General features: G+C 43.4%; 1 protein-coding gene across 24 annotated transcripts in view; it reads left to right on the top strand.

The window, feature by feature from the left end:
• tcf7l2 (transcription factor 7 like 2) overlaps positions 1-16,389 on the top strand; it is an 85,342-nt gene that overhangs the window by 54,339 nt on the left and 14,614 nt on the right. For 23 of the 24 annotated variants that reach the window (XM_075457924.1, XM_075457923.1, XM_075457925.1 and 20 more), the window contains one exon: positions 14,856-14,988. In XM_075457924.1, coding sequence (XP_075314039.1) covers positions 14,856-14,988 — 133 coding nt within the window. Of the gene's footprint in view, positions 1-9,349; positions 9,473-14,855; positions 14,989-16,389 lie in introns of those variants that run through there. The other variant, XM_075457927.1, reaches the window with a different exon arrangement.

Below are 16,389 nucleotides of genomic sequence, written 5' to 3' on the forward strand. Positions count from 1 at the left end.
CCAAGATGGCACATTTCTTCCACCTTTAGGAAAAGGCAAGGTAGACTGCCAGAGAGTGGGAGGAGGATTCCAGGCTGTTCTCAAATTGTTAGTAAAAGATATATGGGCACAGAATAGGTATGGCTGCTGCAATACCCCCAACCCCATCTTTCATGCGCATAAGCACACACGCGTGTGCGCACACACATACGCAGAGTGCTGAGCGAGGACTGAGGCAGGTGGCTCCCCATGGCTGCAGCTTCATGACAACATGCCATTAGAAATAGCAGGCCTGTTGATCAATCCTGCCGACATGACAGCTTCGCCGCGAGGCCTGGGTCTTTGAGTGCCGACGCCGCGGCAGCTCCCTCTCCCGTTTCTCCCCACTAATTGGTGAAGGTTTCTCTTATATATGCTTTTGGCACAGGCTTTTTTTTTTCTTCTCTACCTCCTCTTCCTTTTCTTCTTTTTCTCCTTCTCTGTTTTTTTGCTTCTCTTTTTTCTTTTTTTGCTTTAACTTTTCCCCATCCCTCCATCTATCCATCCATCCCCATGACCACTTCCATCCATTTTCATTGATCTCCCTTCTCCTCATTTCATACCATGGTACAAAAATATAGAACATGTAGAATATGTATAAAATTTGATATATATATAACATTTTTTTCTTTTAACATTGTCACATTGGAAGCGATAACTTTAGGTGAGATTTTGCAACTGGGTTGAGTAAACAGAATGTGTGTGTGTGTGTGTGTGTGCCGCGGGCACTGTTCACTCTGTGTTTTTTGCGGGACTTTTGGAGCTGGGATTTGACATTGACTCTAGGCAATGTGCATCAGTGTGAGATGCACAATGGGGATCAAGTGGAAAAAAAACACTGAATCGTTGTCAGGCGAATAAAGTGGAAACCAGGCCTTTGATACAGTTGCATTTTTAATTGTAAGATTTGGAGAATTCAGGCAATAATGCTAAAAATAGCATTCACACAGATAATTGCCACTGCACCCTGACATTGAAAATCTCTCTCTTTTTTTTTTGTACAGAAGCAGCTGCGTGTGGCAGAATATTTGTGTTTATTTGATTTATCACCTAATCTCTTTCATTCTCATCAAACAGAATTAAGTTGAAAAATGTCAAAACAATTGCCAGGGAAATGTCTGTGTTGCTTGCTCACGACGCACGGGGCTGCGTTCTAATTCCACCATCGTTTCGCCGGCACATCACTCCTCAACGCCACCCACCCTGAATCGCTCCCAACTAAATAAATGAGGGGGGAGATAAGCACACATTAAATGTTTAACTGTCTCGCATTTGTCATCTGTGTTACCCCTCTTAATTAAACAGATGCAGCTTAGCCTAGGCACTCCAAGTGCAGACACGCTCGCACGCAAACACACTCACACCCTCACACACACCCTGTGCCTTTGAGCACTGGAGCCTGAGTGCAAACACTGTCCTGCCGATGATTAATTTCCCCGTTAATATTAATTTTTTTGCTCGGTACTGCCATGTTAGCAGCTCAGTGGAGGGCAAACCGGAGTTTCTGCTCCTCGGCTCTGTTGGCTGTTTTGTTGCAAAATCTCAACATTTCTTTGAGAGTTTCTTCTTCTTGTTGTTTTTTTCGATTCATTTATTTTTTTTCACATTGGTCCGCTGGTTTGCGTCTGTGTTGAGTGTATTGCAGTAATACAGAGCATGTTGAAAAAAATTAACTACTACCTCCACCCAGTGGCACAAAATAAAAAAAAAGGCAGGTGTGATTGGCAGCACACAGTATTTAATGTAGTGGGAAGACTTGCCTTAAGCGAAGAGGGGGGATGTATTCATCATACAATAGTACTGCTATCTCCCTCTCTGCATTGTCTCTCTCATCGCCGACCTTATTACATGCCGTATTTGGCATGAAGAAACCCCTTCTTATCGGCTCTGAATTTTAATGCCAATACGCTCAGATGGTCGCCTTATCCTAGTAGTTGTTTTTGACATCATATTGCATTTTCTGTGCATGTGCGTTGGTTTATTATTTCTTAGTGAATCAGACATGAGATCTGTCTGCACCACCGAACACTACTGTGCTCTCGCCTTGATAACTATTCTGTAAAATGTGCTGCAGTCGAACATTGTGTGGCACCGGCGCTTTGCCGGTTCTTGGGGCATCGGCAGATGAGGGGAAGGGAAAGAAGGGAGCTGGAGCCTGGGCCCGGGGTGAGTGGGAGAAGAGAACAGAGTAGAATTGGGGGGTTCCTCTGATGCTCCCTCTCCAGATCCGAGGAGCGGAGCGGGGATCAAAGTGGCTTGTTTTATGTGGCTGGTGCAAGACTTTGAAGTCCCAGAGTCACCTACAGCACTCACTTCATCAAGTTCACTAGTGTCTTAATAGCAGATCAATAAAATTCAAAGTCGGAGAGTTAATTTGATACTAGCGCTGATGTGATCACGCTGGGCCGCAGAGCTGCCTGCTCCGCTCACTCTCGTCTCCCTCTTCCCTTCTCTCCTCCTCACCGAGATTAGAGCTGTTTAGGCGCTCGACTTGAATTAAGTCGCAGTGTTTGGTGCCTGTTTTCATGCTTTGGAGTGAGAACTTACTCATTATCCGTCATGTGTGACAACAACTGAAATATGATTGGTGAAATTAGAATTTAATTTACGGCATTCCCGTGCAGTAAATTGTGATCTGCATTTTATGTTTCTATTTTTTTTTTATTATCGAATCATCAAACCATAATTATTAATGTGAATAATATACATAGATTCTCTATCAGTTTAAGCAATAAATTCTTCACTCTTCGTAAATGTTATAACATGTAATATTGAATTGTTTTTTTTACTACATTTAGAATTCTTTACTGCAGGATTTTTTTTGGCTGTCTTAATGTGAGATCTTGTAAGTTAAAATATTGATAATATAAAGATATTACGTGTATAACAAGGCCCGTGTTGGTTACATTTTCACAAAAGTAGCGATTTGTGAAAGATTACAAAATGATATAAAGTTTTCAGCGAACGGAACGCAGGGAAGAAAAGCCGACGGCTTTTGGAGATCGTAAGAATCGGGAGAAAGAAGCGCTTTCTTAAGCGCGCTATTCATTTCAGAAAGAAAGCAGCACCATCTGTATTTGGTGCCGTGATACCAGCGAGTTGGTGTGGCCGGATCGGCACATCGAGAACAAAAGGCCAATTTAATATGTTCATCTAAGGGTTGCTAATGGTATTAGGGAGCCGGCAGGGTGGTCGGCAGGGGCCCGGCGCTCCAAGGTGAGCCCGCAGCTTGACCCCCAAACTCACACCAGTTCACTGAGCTGCTGGTATTAGTGCCCCACATCTGCCACTTTTTTTTTAATTTTTTTTGTGCGACCGTCAGTGCTTTTCAGTTTATTTCAAAGTGTATTCTTAGAGGGATGCAAACAGAGTATAAGTTTCGATTGAATCCGACTGCGATTGTGGACGTTTTTCTTGACTGAAATCAGTGAGCGGAGAAAAGTGATCGGATGATTTAGGAAAAGGAACTGATGCTGCTTGCAAGGCTCGATTCTGTTGTTTGCTCAATTCCGAATATATAAGAACATCTTAAAAAGCGCTCGCTTGTTAAAGACGTGCAGAGGATGTTATGACACTTTGGGCAAAGAGGCGTGAGGAGGATGATCTGCTTAATTTTTCAAGACGGGTGCAGGTGGGGATGTTTTTAATTTATCAAACCACTCCAGAAATAATCTGCAATGGAGAAACTGAACGGACAAAATTATTTTTGACGATAATTGAAATTGTGTTTGTGACATATTTGACGAAGCTGTGGAAAAATTGTGCAAAGAGCCGCATTTGACAGAACCTTTAGTTTGCCCGTGTGAAGCTTGTTTCTGTGGAGAAAGCTCCTGGATGGAGCTGAAGCGCTGCGGCGGGCGGTGCTGATGCTGGCTGCCTGTGTGGTCCTCAGCGGTCGGCGCTCTGCCGGGCTCTGCCGAGAGTGCCGGAGGTCCAGGGTTTTAATGAATGTTTTATGTTAAATTTAGCGCCAGCGATGTTCACAGTGCAGCGCCCGTGTGTCCTTTTCTTTTATTCATCTCTGTGCTCCGGCAAAGGTGAAAAAGCAAATCCTACAGAAAGAAAACCAGATCTGGTTTGTTTCAGCAAAAGAAAAGAGAGGAGAAAAAAAAGGATGGTCTTTGTGTTTAAATATTATCCTCTGTCGTCAAAATTTGTCGTAATTTATTATTTTAGTATTCTAAAAAAGTGGTTAAATTGAGTCAAAATGTCTGTATTCCTCCTTTTTTTTTCTTCTTGAGGTTCCTGCTGTTCATGCACCATGAAATCTTGCTTCATTAAAAGTGTATTAATCTTGCCTCGTCTCATGGGAGGTACCTTAAGATGATGTTGTGTCTTTTTCTTTAAATTGTTGGAGGGAAGAAAAAAAAAAATCTTCCAGATTTGGTCCCTGTCAGTCAGAAATAATTGTGTGCTTAATCTTGTCCCTGATGGATGACTTGGAGTTCAGCAATGGGCCAGCTCCAATGACAAATACAATATTAATATTCATTAACTGCTTTGACAATGCTAATTTTGATGCAGTAGTAAAGGGCCTTCCAAAGTTAGCGGCCAAAGCATCAGAGCTGAGCAAGGTGGCAAGATAATTTGTGCTGCTTTGCTGAGCTGAAGGCTTTTAAAGTCTTAAGCAGGGGGGGGAAAAAAGGCTAGGTACCACAAACAAAATAAAAGAGAAAGGGAAAAAGTTCAGACGCATTGGAACCCAGGACTGTGGAAGTAATACGATCAAGAGACGGCTACAAAAATTTGACACCTCCAATGCTGCTGCTTTGAGCAAATATTTTTTTATTTAAACAAAACCTTACTACAATAAAGGAGCATAACATGGTAAGTCAGCACATTCTCAATTTTTCCCTTTTTTTTTGTTTAATCTTTTTGATCTTTTCAATTATCGCCATTTGAAGATCAATAGTAATTTTTTTCTGCTGTGGTTAAAAGGCTCACAGCGGTGGTATAGTGGATGGTCGGATCACGGCTTTAAGAGTGGGCTTCCTCTCTTCAAGCCATCAGTTGGCCGGGTAGAATTTTCCATTGCCAGCTCTTCGGAAAGCCATCCCCGGCATGTATTCATTTATTGGTGTTTTTGGTATTGTTTTAGCTGCTGTTGTTGCCTTGTTGTCTGGCAGGTTTGACTTTGGAGTTGGGGCTTCTCTTTCCCTTCAGTTGTCTGAGGAGAGTTGAGGCAGGAGAGCTGGAGGTCCAAAAGCTGCACCGCAGTGACAGACTCTTTTGTTGATGAATGTCTATTTCTTTTTTTTTTTTTTTCTTTTTTTAAATGTTTTTTGCCTTTTGTGTGGCTGTTTTTTCCGGGGCTTCTTACATCAAAAATTGGGGCTACCGACGGACAGGACTCGGGGCCAACGTGGCACCACACACTCTTTGCCCTGGATCGGAAAGCTTTCTTGAGCCTCTTTCTGTGACACTTCATCTGCCCAGTGTTTGTGTTTTTGATTTTGCATTTAATTTAGTGTGACTAGCAGTGAATGGAGCGTGGCTAGTTTTGGGGATTAATGACATGACGAGAGACACCCCGCTGCTTGAGTTTAGCCAAGTTAGGGCAACTCCTATAGACGGCACTCCACTACCTTTATGTCTGCCGAGCCGCTGAATGAAGCCCTTTCTTTCTCTCCCTCTTTTTGTTGTACTTTCAACTTATCAAAGAAAGAGAGATGGACACAAAAGAGCTTATTAGGGGGGATATGAAGATGGGCGAGGGGGAAAGAGGGAGTCCCGGTCAGACGCGGAGAAGAGCAGCGCAGCCTGATTGTGCGTTTGAATGCAGGAGGTGGCTGCCGGTGAACGGCCAGCTCCGGCAGCCTGCCTGCGTTTCCTCTCCGCTCTGGGACTTTAGGAACCGCCGTCCTAAGACGCCCCAGCCTACCTCGGCTCTCGCCCGGTCCCCCGATCGCTGTCTTATCGGCTTAACCCATCGGGCTTAAGCGAGGGGCTGCCGTAGATGAGGTGCTGCCCCCCAGTGGATTAGTGGCTGACATGGTGGTGGGAGTCTGCTTGGAGTCTGTGCACTACCATGAGTGCCAGCATGCTTGTTTTAACCAGGAACCGAGCAGCATCCCAAATACAGCTCTTTTAAATGGTAAGACTTTTCAACATTTTAATCATCGCTGTTTATTATTTTCTGGTGCTTGTTTGACTTTAAATACTATGTTTTGATTGAATTTATGCTCAGATATTTTTCTTGGCTCCGTTTGGCAATTTATAACACTTATGTTGCTAAGTGACAGATTGACAATTTGGATAATGAAAGGCACCGTTTGATTGCTTTGTCCTGACAGCCTGACAGCGTTGTATTATTCTAAGACATCAAGCTAAATCTGATTGTTTGTATTGTTATCTGTTGTTTATCTAGATAATAATGCCATTACTTGCAACCGAATCAACGTGAAAGGTCTTTTTTATTTTACATTTGAATTTGAGTAAATTTGACTTTTAGTCACATCAGCCTTTCTTATTCCTCAATTGGTAATAAATCAGGGCTGGTATTTGAATTTAATTTTGCTCATCTTTTTTGTTTTTCATACTTTAAAGCTTTGATTAATTTATTTTCTTTTCTTTTTTCTTTTTTTTCCCCACAAATACTTTTTTACTTGTTCCAATAATTGTGCTGCATTTATTTTATCAAATGCTGCAGCTGAAAAATAGGACTTTGAAGTTGGACTTCTGGATCAATAGCGTTGTCTCTTCACTCTTTGTGTCCAATTGTTTTGATTTTATAGAAAACAATGGATTAGTAAAGGTCATAGGGTTGTTCCGTTTCCATGTGTCGTAAAACTTTCTGTCCTTGCTGATTCCTCTTTTTCTTGCGCACTTTCGGCTCTCGCGCGAACGCCTTTGACAGTGAAGAGGAATGGTGGGGTTTTTTTTCTTCTTCTTCTTTTTTTTTATATCCCTCTTTCTTCTGTGTTGTGGCATTGATGCCATTGTGGCTGAGTGATTGTGAGCTGTCCATCACTCGCTGGCGAATTGGCAGTTTACTTAAGAAAGTGCACGTGGGACAAAAGGAGATGGCAGGAGCGTGGCAGGGCGGCTGAATGGAGGGAGGGCAGGCAATTAGCCACCGCCTTGTCGGAGCTCTTTTACTTGTCAAGCTGGAGCCCCGGCACCATTGTCCAAGTTGTGTAAAGAACATTCTCTGCGCTTTGTTTTGGCTTTAAGGGCCTCAGGACTGCCTGCTGCAGGCCAAGGCAAGAGCAGGGTTCTAACAGCGGTGGAGAGGGTGGACGAGTATTTGAGAAGCAGCGTGTTAAGAGAAAAGTTTGGAGTCGTTTCTGTGATCAACTTTTGAATTTAATTTCTTTATGGGAGTTACACACACTCAAAGAATTCTATTTGTTTATTTTAATTTGATATTTTCAAACCTCTGCTCTGTGTTCTTTTTCTGCTTTTTTTTCCCCTTTTTTAATTGCACCCGTTCGGTTCTGTTAAAATTATATCTACTTGGCATAACCGGAAATAATTCATTCAATCAATATTTAATTTGTCGTGGATGTAAGTCGAGCTCAGGCTGTTGGAGGTTATAATTAAAGAATGACCAGACACATTAATTATTTTATGTAAAGATTATAATTGCTCTTACAATAACAGTTAATTCTGTTATCCTGTGTTTCGTAATATTTACTTGTGATTATAAAAAGAACACCTCTTATTGCCTTCTTTTTTTTAAATCTTAGTTTTATGTTGTTTTGTTTAAGTAACCTTTATAATATTTCCTTTAGATTAAATATTTGATGTGGCACCAATTTGTTTTCTCTTGACAAAAAAAAAGAACAATTTCTTTTCTACTTTCTGCACCTTTCTTTTCTTCATAGATAACTCACCAATATATATATCTACAACTATATATACATCAAGCCTTTTCAGAGCATGTTTAGCTTCTGACAGAACAAACTAAGAATAATCTTTGGAGGAGTTTTTGTTTTTTATTGCACCTGTGTCTGCACTGAATTTCTTTGCAGCCTGTGAAAAAATGTCCTGACCACTTGAAGCTTGTCATTTGATTTTACTATTCAGGGTAATAATTGTTTTGAAGGTGAAATAGTTGCAGTGAAAGGAGAATAGAGAGAGGAGGGCTGTGAGGAGGGGCTCGAGGCCTTCCTCACATGAACCTTGAATGGAGTTGAGCAAGGTTTTTTTTTTTTGGGGGGGGGGGGGGTTGTTTCCCACTCTGAGGTATTGTTTGGAAGAAGAAGAGCGGGGAGGAAAAGAATGAAATAAGAAAGAAAGATGGACTGCGTTGGAAAAAATGACCACGTCCGTGTCAGAGTGAAGACTTTCTCTGCTCGGTCTCCCCCCTGGAAAGTGGGCATGAAGAGGGGACTGTCAGCATCACACGGATGAAGTGACTGTTGGCCACACTTTGCTGAGCCTGCCCTCCCTTTGTGGATGTTGTTGTGTCTTGTTCCTTTTTTTTTCTTCCATTTCTCGCTCTCCTGCTCTCTCCTCTTTGTCTCCATCTCTCGCTTTGCTCGCTTTACCTTGTAGCCAAGGCTTTTCAAGTTGCCAGTTCGTCTCTGGGCATCCTGCAGGCACCACGGAGCCCACACACATACACACACACACACACAGACACACACACACACACACACACACACACTCTCCTAAGAAACACATACACAGACCTAAGGTACAGCAGGGATTTGGGTAATAACTGATTTTTTTTTTTTTTTTTTTTTTTTTTTTTTTTTTGCATGTGTGTCTTTTGTGAGTTGATTTTTTTTTCTGAGTATTTCTTGTGGAAAAGCTGCTCACAATCATTCATCCGTCTCTCTGTCCACATTCTGGCTCACTTCTTGCTCTTCGTGTCGCCGGCATCAAAACTTTCCCTGAGAAAGAAGAGGAGACTGCTGACTGCTAAAAGCAAGAGCTTCTTTGGTTGCAGTGAAAGATTTTTTTTTTTCTTTTTTTTTTTTTTCACGAGATGGATGTGGATGGGTTGTAAGCATTGTGCCGACTGTGTGTATGCATTTAGAGAACCAAGGCCTCAGACCCTGAGCCTGCTTTAAATTCTTCAAGAAATATACACAATCTAATGTTAGAACCCGAGGGAACAATGGTCAGCTGGCTGCGACACCAAACTGAGCGGGGACTGTAAACACACATGCACATCCGCCACACATGCCCAGCAACACACGTGCACACCAGTGGAGGAAGGAGCCAAGACAAAAACAGACAAAGAAGGACTAGAAGAAGAGGAAAGAAGAGGCCAAGAGAAGCAAGAGGGCTTCTCCCCGGCGTAGGCGGGGAAGGAGGAGCTGGGGGGGGGCGCCAGGTGGAAGAAGGAGGAGAGGGGGCCAAGGGTGGGACAGAGGGGGTCATGTACCCCCGGGATGGAGCTCCAGCCGGGCCGGAGGAGATGGGAGCCAAGGCAGGAGTCCTAGGCCCCGGGCTCTCTCTCCTCCAGCAGGTGGGCTGCTGGCACCTAAGTCTGAGCAGCTGGGTGAGTAACGCAGCTCTGCTCCCCTGCTTCTTCGCGGTCTCTTCTTTTTCTCACCACTGAAGGCGTTTAGGACTGTTCTGACAGGTTCTTGTTGGGCTGAATGTTGGTAGTTAGTAGCAAAGGTGGCATTTGGGCTGAAGGAGTGGTGATCATCTCGTTTATCTGTTTATTTTAAGTTTGCTAAAAAAAATAAATTAAAAAAGCAAAAAATCAACTGTGACACATAATTTAACTCCTATTCATGGATGCACGTGCTTATTACATTATAAATGCATGTTATTACCCAAAATCTGAAAGATCAATGCCATATTGTCACACGTTGTAACTGAAAGCTTGTAAGAAAAAACAGTCTTAAAGCCCTCATGATAAACATCATAAGCAATGTATTTGAAGTAATTAAAAAGGTAAATTTGCTGAGACATGATCCTCTCAAGAGGAATATTATTTACTTGACAAAACATTATTTGATCAAGCTTATGCCTTAACCATGAAATGTAAAGTAAGATTTCAATAACCTCACAGATTAACATATTCCTTTGTTAATGTTGCCACCCAATTCAAATTCTTAATTGCTTGGCTTTCAACTGAAATTCTGAAGGGCTGATTGCATTTCAAAAGGCAGAATTCAGCCTGGCTCTTAACACTATGATGCAATATCACCTCCTAGAGAAGCCCCTTCAACTCAGGTATGGGAGTTCAAGAGCCTGTTTACCCTGAAAAGGGAAAAGCTTTAACACACATGCGTGTGTAAGAGGCGATTTGTCTTCACAGAATACAACAGTTTTGCCGAATACCACTTCATATTTAAGCTATTTGTGCGCAGTTTTATTTATCTGTGACATATCAGAACATGTCCTTTCTGTGATTCTATTTGATGTGCCGACTATCAAAGATGGGAAAGATGGGAAGTGAAAATAAATGGTGACGAACGACTTGAGTGCTAGCGAAGAGAGCAGGAGGAAGGGGAGCAAAGGCTCTGGCCCACATAATATTTTTGTTCGGCGCTCTGATCAAGCAGTCGGCATGTCACTGCAGCAAAGTGAATAGATTAACTTTTAAATATAGTGTGGTCTCGGGAGCCTCTTGCCCTCAGAGGCACATCTTCTTGGCAAAAGGAAACCGATCAACACCTCTATATCTGCTCCCCCCCCTCCCCTCCAATTCCCAGGTTTTTGATATTGTGTTTTTTTTCTTTTTCTTTTCCTCTCATGATTAACCAAAAAAATATTATATCTTTAATGCAGCAGGGTTTTAATTAGCATGGTATGCTTTAAGATTGTAACTCTGATAGAAGAGCCTTTAATTTGTCTGAGCTTTTCATATTCCATTGCTTTTAGCGTCTCTAAGAAATCCTTTAGATCGTCTGCTTGAATCTGAGGATTGATTTGACTGCGTGCTTGCTGGACTTGTGCATATTTGTGTGCGTTAGGAGTTATGAAACGGGGCTTACTTGGAGATGAAAATCTTTAGCCTGGAGGGGGCACCCTACACCTCCCAGAGGATAACAGCAATTGTGTGATTTAAACAAGACAACATTGAAAGATACTAGAGGATGCATAAGATTGGAATACTTTTTGTTGTGCTCGAATCTAAAAGTGTTCCCACACTGACACACTGAAGGTTGACCCAGCTCCTCTTAAATTGCTTTTGTGTGTGTGCGCATGTTTTTTTTTCTGTTTGTGTCACTTGGATGTGGGGCACTTGCACGCTTTGGAAGAGGCAGGGGTCTGGAAGCTTTCTCTGCTTGCTTTGGAATTTGGAGGACCCCCAATCCATCACGGCACTGTCATTCCCTCATCTCGCTCCTCTCTTCCCGGCTTCACTACAGCTCATTAGCGCCCCGCAAGCTGTTGTGACAACTCATCATATCATGACATAAAGCAGAAAGACAGGGGCTCCAGCCACCCACTGGGCCAACAAGGTCGCAACCTTCACATTTAGGACTCAAATTGGCCCTGCGAGGTGCCACCAGGCGGAAATGTGAGGCCAACAGCTTTTTCCTGTCCGGCTTCCACCTCTGTGTCTCCCTCCCTTTGTCTTACTCTGTCCTGCTGTCACTTTTCCTCCCTTGTGTGCCGTCTCTTGTACCCCCCTCACAGTCCCCAGAGGCCTGACTTGAAGCAGCTTATTCATTTGTCCACTTCCAAAGGACTCTTTTCTCCTGGTGGTGAAGCAGCATTCGTCCAGTCTCGGTATAGGAAATATTTCACACTTCTAACACTTGTAGAGTGCTTAACAAGAGATGTGTATTTGCCATCGCTGGCGAGTCGATTGACAGGAATGTGAATAGCGTGCAATCACGATGACTAGATAGATTATTTTTTTTATTTATTTGTTTTTTTTTAAGCATATAGGCTTCTTTTCTTATGACCATATGAGCCTTGCAGCATGAAGATGGAAAATAGAATAGAGTAAATAGAGCCAAGGTAATATCAATAACATAACCAGAGGCAATAACTACTGTTGCTAAAATATGCAGTGTGGATTTCGAGCACTGGCCTTTCTCAGCAACAGGCGCCATATGAGTCGTGGATGTGGAAAGAGTAAATGTGTTCATTGATGTTCCATAGAAGAGGGTGCCCTTAAATATTTCTTAAGGGGCTTTTGAACGCAAAATCTTTTTCTGAGACTTTAAAATCTGGTCATCGTGTCTACAGAGCAGCGAGTCTGCCTTCTGCTATATTTGTTTGTTGCAAGGACAGAGGTGGAGGAAAGGATGCAAGTCAGCGGGGGTGTAGGGGCAGGAAGTGCTTCTTTTTTTTTTCTATTCCCCTGGCTTTTGTGGAGCAGAGAGAGTAAAGCCTCCCACGTTGCCTGCTTTTGTCTCTCAGTGCTCGGAGGTCTCTGTGCGGCTGAGGTACCCAGCAGCCTGCCAGACGTCCAGTCCTGGGCTCGTATTGTCCCCTCACCGGCCACCCAAGGCAGGTGCTGGGCCTTCTTTATGCAGGGACCGCCGGATGCTGCCATGACGTCAGCAGAGGGCACAGTGGATGTTACTGTGTGTGTGATGATCACACGGCATGCAGAGTGTGTATGTGAGCTGATTGACAGATCGATAAGTGCTCTGTGTGAACAGCAATCTTGATGTGAATTTTAACAAATGAGGCAATGGATTTCTTCATTAAAAAAAAAACTGAGACAATCATGTAAATTTTTATATTTATTTAGCAGGAAAACCACAAAAAAAATCTTGAGTTTGTTACAATCTCACCTTCTCTAACAGACTGAGCTGACTGGAGGCAGCAGTCAGTGCCGCGTATTCCTTGCGTCACGCTTTTCAGGGCGAGCACACTCTTATACCACAAGTTAACAATGATGTAAATCGTCTGGCCTCTAGCTTCTCTCTCTGTCCCACACACACCCTCTTTAACACCCTCTGTCTAAATGTGGACTCAGTGGATGGGCATTTTGAACTGTCCTCTCAATGGCTGAGGTCCCTGGACAAAAGAACTCATTTAAATGGCCACTAAAGCTTTTCAGCACTGAGAGATGAAGAATTGACAACATTCTTTCACATCATTACCCGAGGGAGGAGCGGGGAGTAGTGATGGCGGAGGTTAGGAGGTGAGGGATTGGGTGGGGGGGGGGGCACGAGAAGAAGAGACTATTTTCTAGCAATGAGCCAGACTCATCAGCTGCATTTGGCAGCTGCCATTACCTCAATCTTAATTGCCCCCCCCCCCTTTTTTTTCATCCCTCTGTTCTGGATGTACAGATCAGAACGGGATCCCAAACAAATGTTTTGGTTTGTTATTCTTTTTAACGAATCCCATTCCACCCCCCCCCCCAGCCCCGACACACAAACATCTACACACCCCCTCCTGTCCCGAACCCTCTCTCTCTCCCCTCTGTAGCCTTTTCAGCTCAGGGCTGTGAATGAGTCCCAGGAGTCTCTCTGCCTCCCAGGAGTTCTGCTGGGGTTCATTAATCTTTCATTGGGACCACGGCAATAGGGAATGCACCCCTTCCTCCCTTCCACCCACACTCCTAGCGTTCCCCCCCACCCCCCCACCCACTGCCACTATAGAGCTGAGGTCTATATGGCCATGCTTACACCGGCCATACAGATAGACAGCTTTAACTATTCAGTGAAAATTTACCGTGCGGCTCTGGATGGATAGTTGTTACACTGGGCTCCCACATGGACTTTATATTAACTTTAGTCCGGACACACAATTAGTTTGCAGCATTAAGCTCCGCACACATTTGTCTTGCCACGGGCCCACAGCTTTGCATTTGTATTGTCAGTGAGCGTCAGGCGACTGCGCATCTTGTGCATGTAGCCCCCCTGCCAACATCTAGCCCCATTAATGTTTTTCAAAGTCTTTTGGAAATGTGCCACAGTGGAGCTTTCTTTCTTTCTTGCATGGGTTAAAGTCGCTAATGAGGGTGTGTGGCCTATGAGAGCGGAGACTGAGCACACACATACACATACACACACGAGCAGCTTGGTGTCTCACTCCTCTTCTCCCTGAACATATCATCCATGTTATGATAAGCCTGATTAGTGCTGCTTCTTTGACTGCTGAGGGCAGGATAAGGATGTGTGGGTAAAGAGGCGAGAGCAGCCTCTGCCACCAGCCTAATCTACAGCAGAGCTCTAATCTGGTTATTTTGTGTTCGGGGACTGTGTGTATTAGTCTCTGTCCCGGCCTGGCCTGATGAGAGGGGCTGAGCTGCTGTTAACACAGGGGCCCACGGCAGCACACCCCTAAAGCTCCACTGTAATCTTTTGGTAATTGAAAAAAAGGGGGTCTGCGCCACTTAGGAGCACAAAGAGAAGATTACATAGCTAAAACTAATTTGGCAAAAATGCAGAAATGGATTTTCAGCCCCACCTCTTCTCTCCTAACCCTTTTATTACAATATACCCATACCCTCCATGAACAGGGGCCCTGAGGGAAAAGACGAGGGAAAGGGGAGCGAGGATGGAGGGAGGCTCGAGAGCCGAGCAGACTGGAGCTGCTAATGGCTGTAGATTTACACGCGCTGCCGTGATTTTTGTGGTTTACAGATGATCGATTACTTCACTGCAACGGTGGTTAAAAAGTGTCTCATCACCCATCAAACTCAAATGTGAATTGGCAACCCCACAAACCTCTTAGATTGTGTTACTGGATTCCCAGTTGACACCACAGAAGTGTTTTTAATTACAAACCATGCTATTTTCATTGTGGTTTGGCGGTTTGGCGCTTCGAGTGTCCCCAGAATTTGATAACTCTCCTCTCAAGGACTTTCAGACCAAGCTGTAACTCTTTAGCAGGCGCCTGCAATCTCAAACCCAAATATTAACATTGCCTCTTTTTTTTCTTCTCTTTCCCCTCTCTGTCTTTCTTTATTACTGTCCTTCCATCTTTCTTTGTATCCCTCTTCTTTTTCTCAGTCTAATAAGGTTCCAGTGGTACAGCACCCCCACCATGTGCACCCTCTCACACCTCTGATCACCTACAGCAATGAGCACTTCACACCGGGGAACCCCCCACCTCACCTACAGACAGATGTGGATCCCAAAACAGGTAAAGCGAATAGTTCTTTTCCACTCCATCCATACTTAACTAGAGAAGTAGCATCTCAGGTAGCAGCATGTTATCTGATAGCGCTGGCACCTTTAGCACATTGTGTTTGAAAAGTGCCACGATGGAAGTGCTGGAAACTCGAATATGTTTACAATAAACTGAGTCTCAAGAGAGGAATATACCAAAGTACACGAAAACACAGAAGCAGCTGTCCTTAAAAAGGGGACGACAGATCCTAGAGGCTGTCTGCAAAAATAGCTGTTTATGATGTTCCAGTGAGGTTTGTCTTTTTAGTCTGTAGATTCAGTGATGTTAACACAGTTGAATATTTGAAATAATTTGATTAAAGGCAATATGGAAATGCAATAAAGAGAAATACTTTTTTTCCCTCTTTAATCCTTTGTTGATGACTTCATAAGATGACTATCGCTGTTCAAAAGTCTGTGATAGTAAAAGTTGGACAAGGTCATCTCAAGTGCTTCTTTGTTGAAAGCTGCAGCTCTCAACTTTTTCCGACTGATTCAGCTGTCACGCTCATTAACGTGGTTTGGTTTTTAGTGGAAAGCGGCCTTTTATTTGAGAACAAGAACCTGAGCAATGGCTCATAAACTTCTCGTAAATCCTGGAATTTAGCAAACAACCTCAAACTCCCATGACCGCAAATCCAATTGCCAATACTGTGAGCACAAGACGGCCACTGTAGTTGGATCGCCTCACATTCATTTCCCAAAGAGCAGCAAACACACAGAGTTATTAAGTCTGTTTCTTTGGAAGGATGTGTTCCGCTTAGTATGCAGTTCACCTCAAAAGTTTTTCTTCTTTGTGGCCTGTTGATCCTGTAGCTTCAGTGTCCAGGTTTAGCGGTCAGGTTCTACCGACACATGCGTCTCCCACAAACATTTAGCGTACATTTTAATGTAATTTCTGTGACCATCTTGACCCAGCGCTTAATTTTGTTAACTGTCATTCAGCCCATTCTTTCAGGTTAATGCATTTTCAGTGCGGTGAATAATTTCATGCTTTTCTGTGGTCTCTGGTGGATTCAGTCTGTGTTTTAGGTAATAATGTTCCCTTATTATGATGGCCCCTACAAAGGGGAAATAATGTGCCAGCTGCTGTTTAATGTAGTGCTTAATGGGGCTGCTTAATTGGGCACAGTGTTTAATTAATTAATGAGTTATATTAGGTCTTGAGCGCTGCCTGGCGATGGGATAATGTTCCCCACGTTGGCTTTCCTTTTTATGTGAACATTTTTTCTCTCGCTTTTTTTCAATAACAGCATAGAAAGAAAAGTTAAGATTTCCGCCCATGTGCAAACATCTCACATTGCACATCAGTTACAGAAATGCTCTGAAGAGTCGGCTCCCAGATCAGGTGCAAACACCGACACTAGTTAAGTTC

This window comes from Odontesthes bonariensis, chromosome 23, assembly GCF_027942865.1.
Source record: "Odontesthes bonariensis isolate fOdoBon6 chromosome 23, fOdoBon6.hap1, whole genome shotgun sequence".
NCBI lineage: Eukaryota > Metazoa > Chordata > Actinopteri > Atheriniformes > Atherinopsidae > Odontesthes > Odontesthes bonariensis.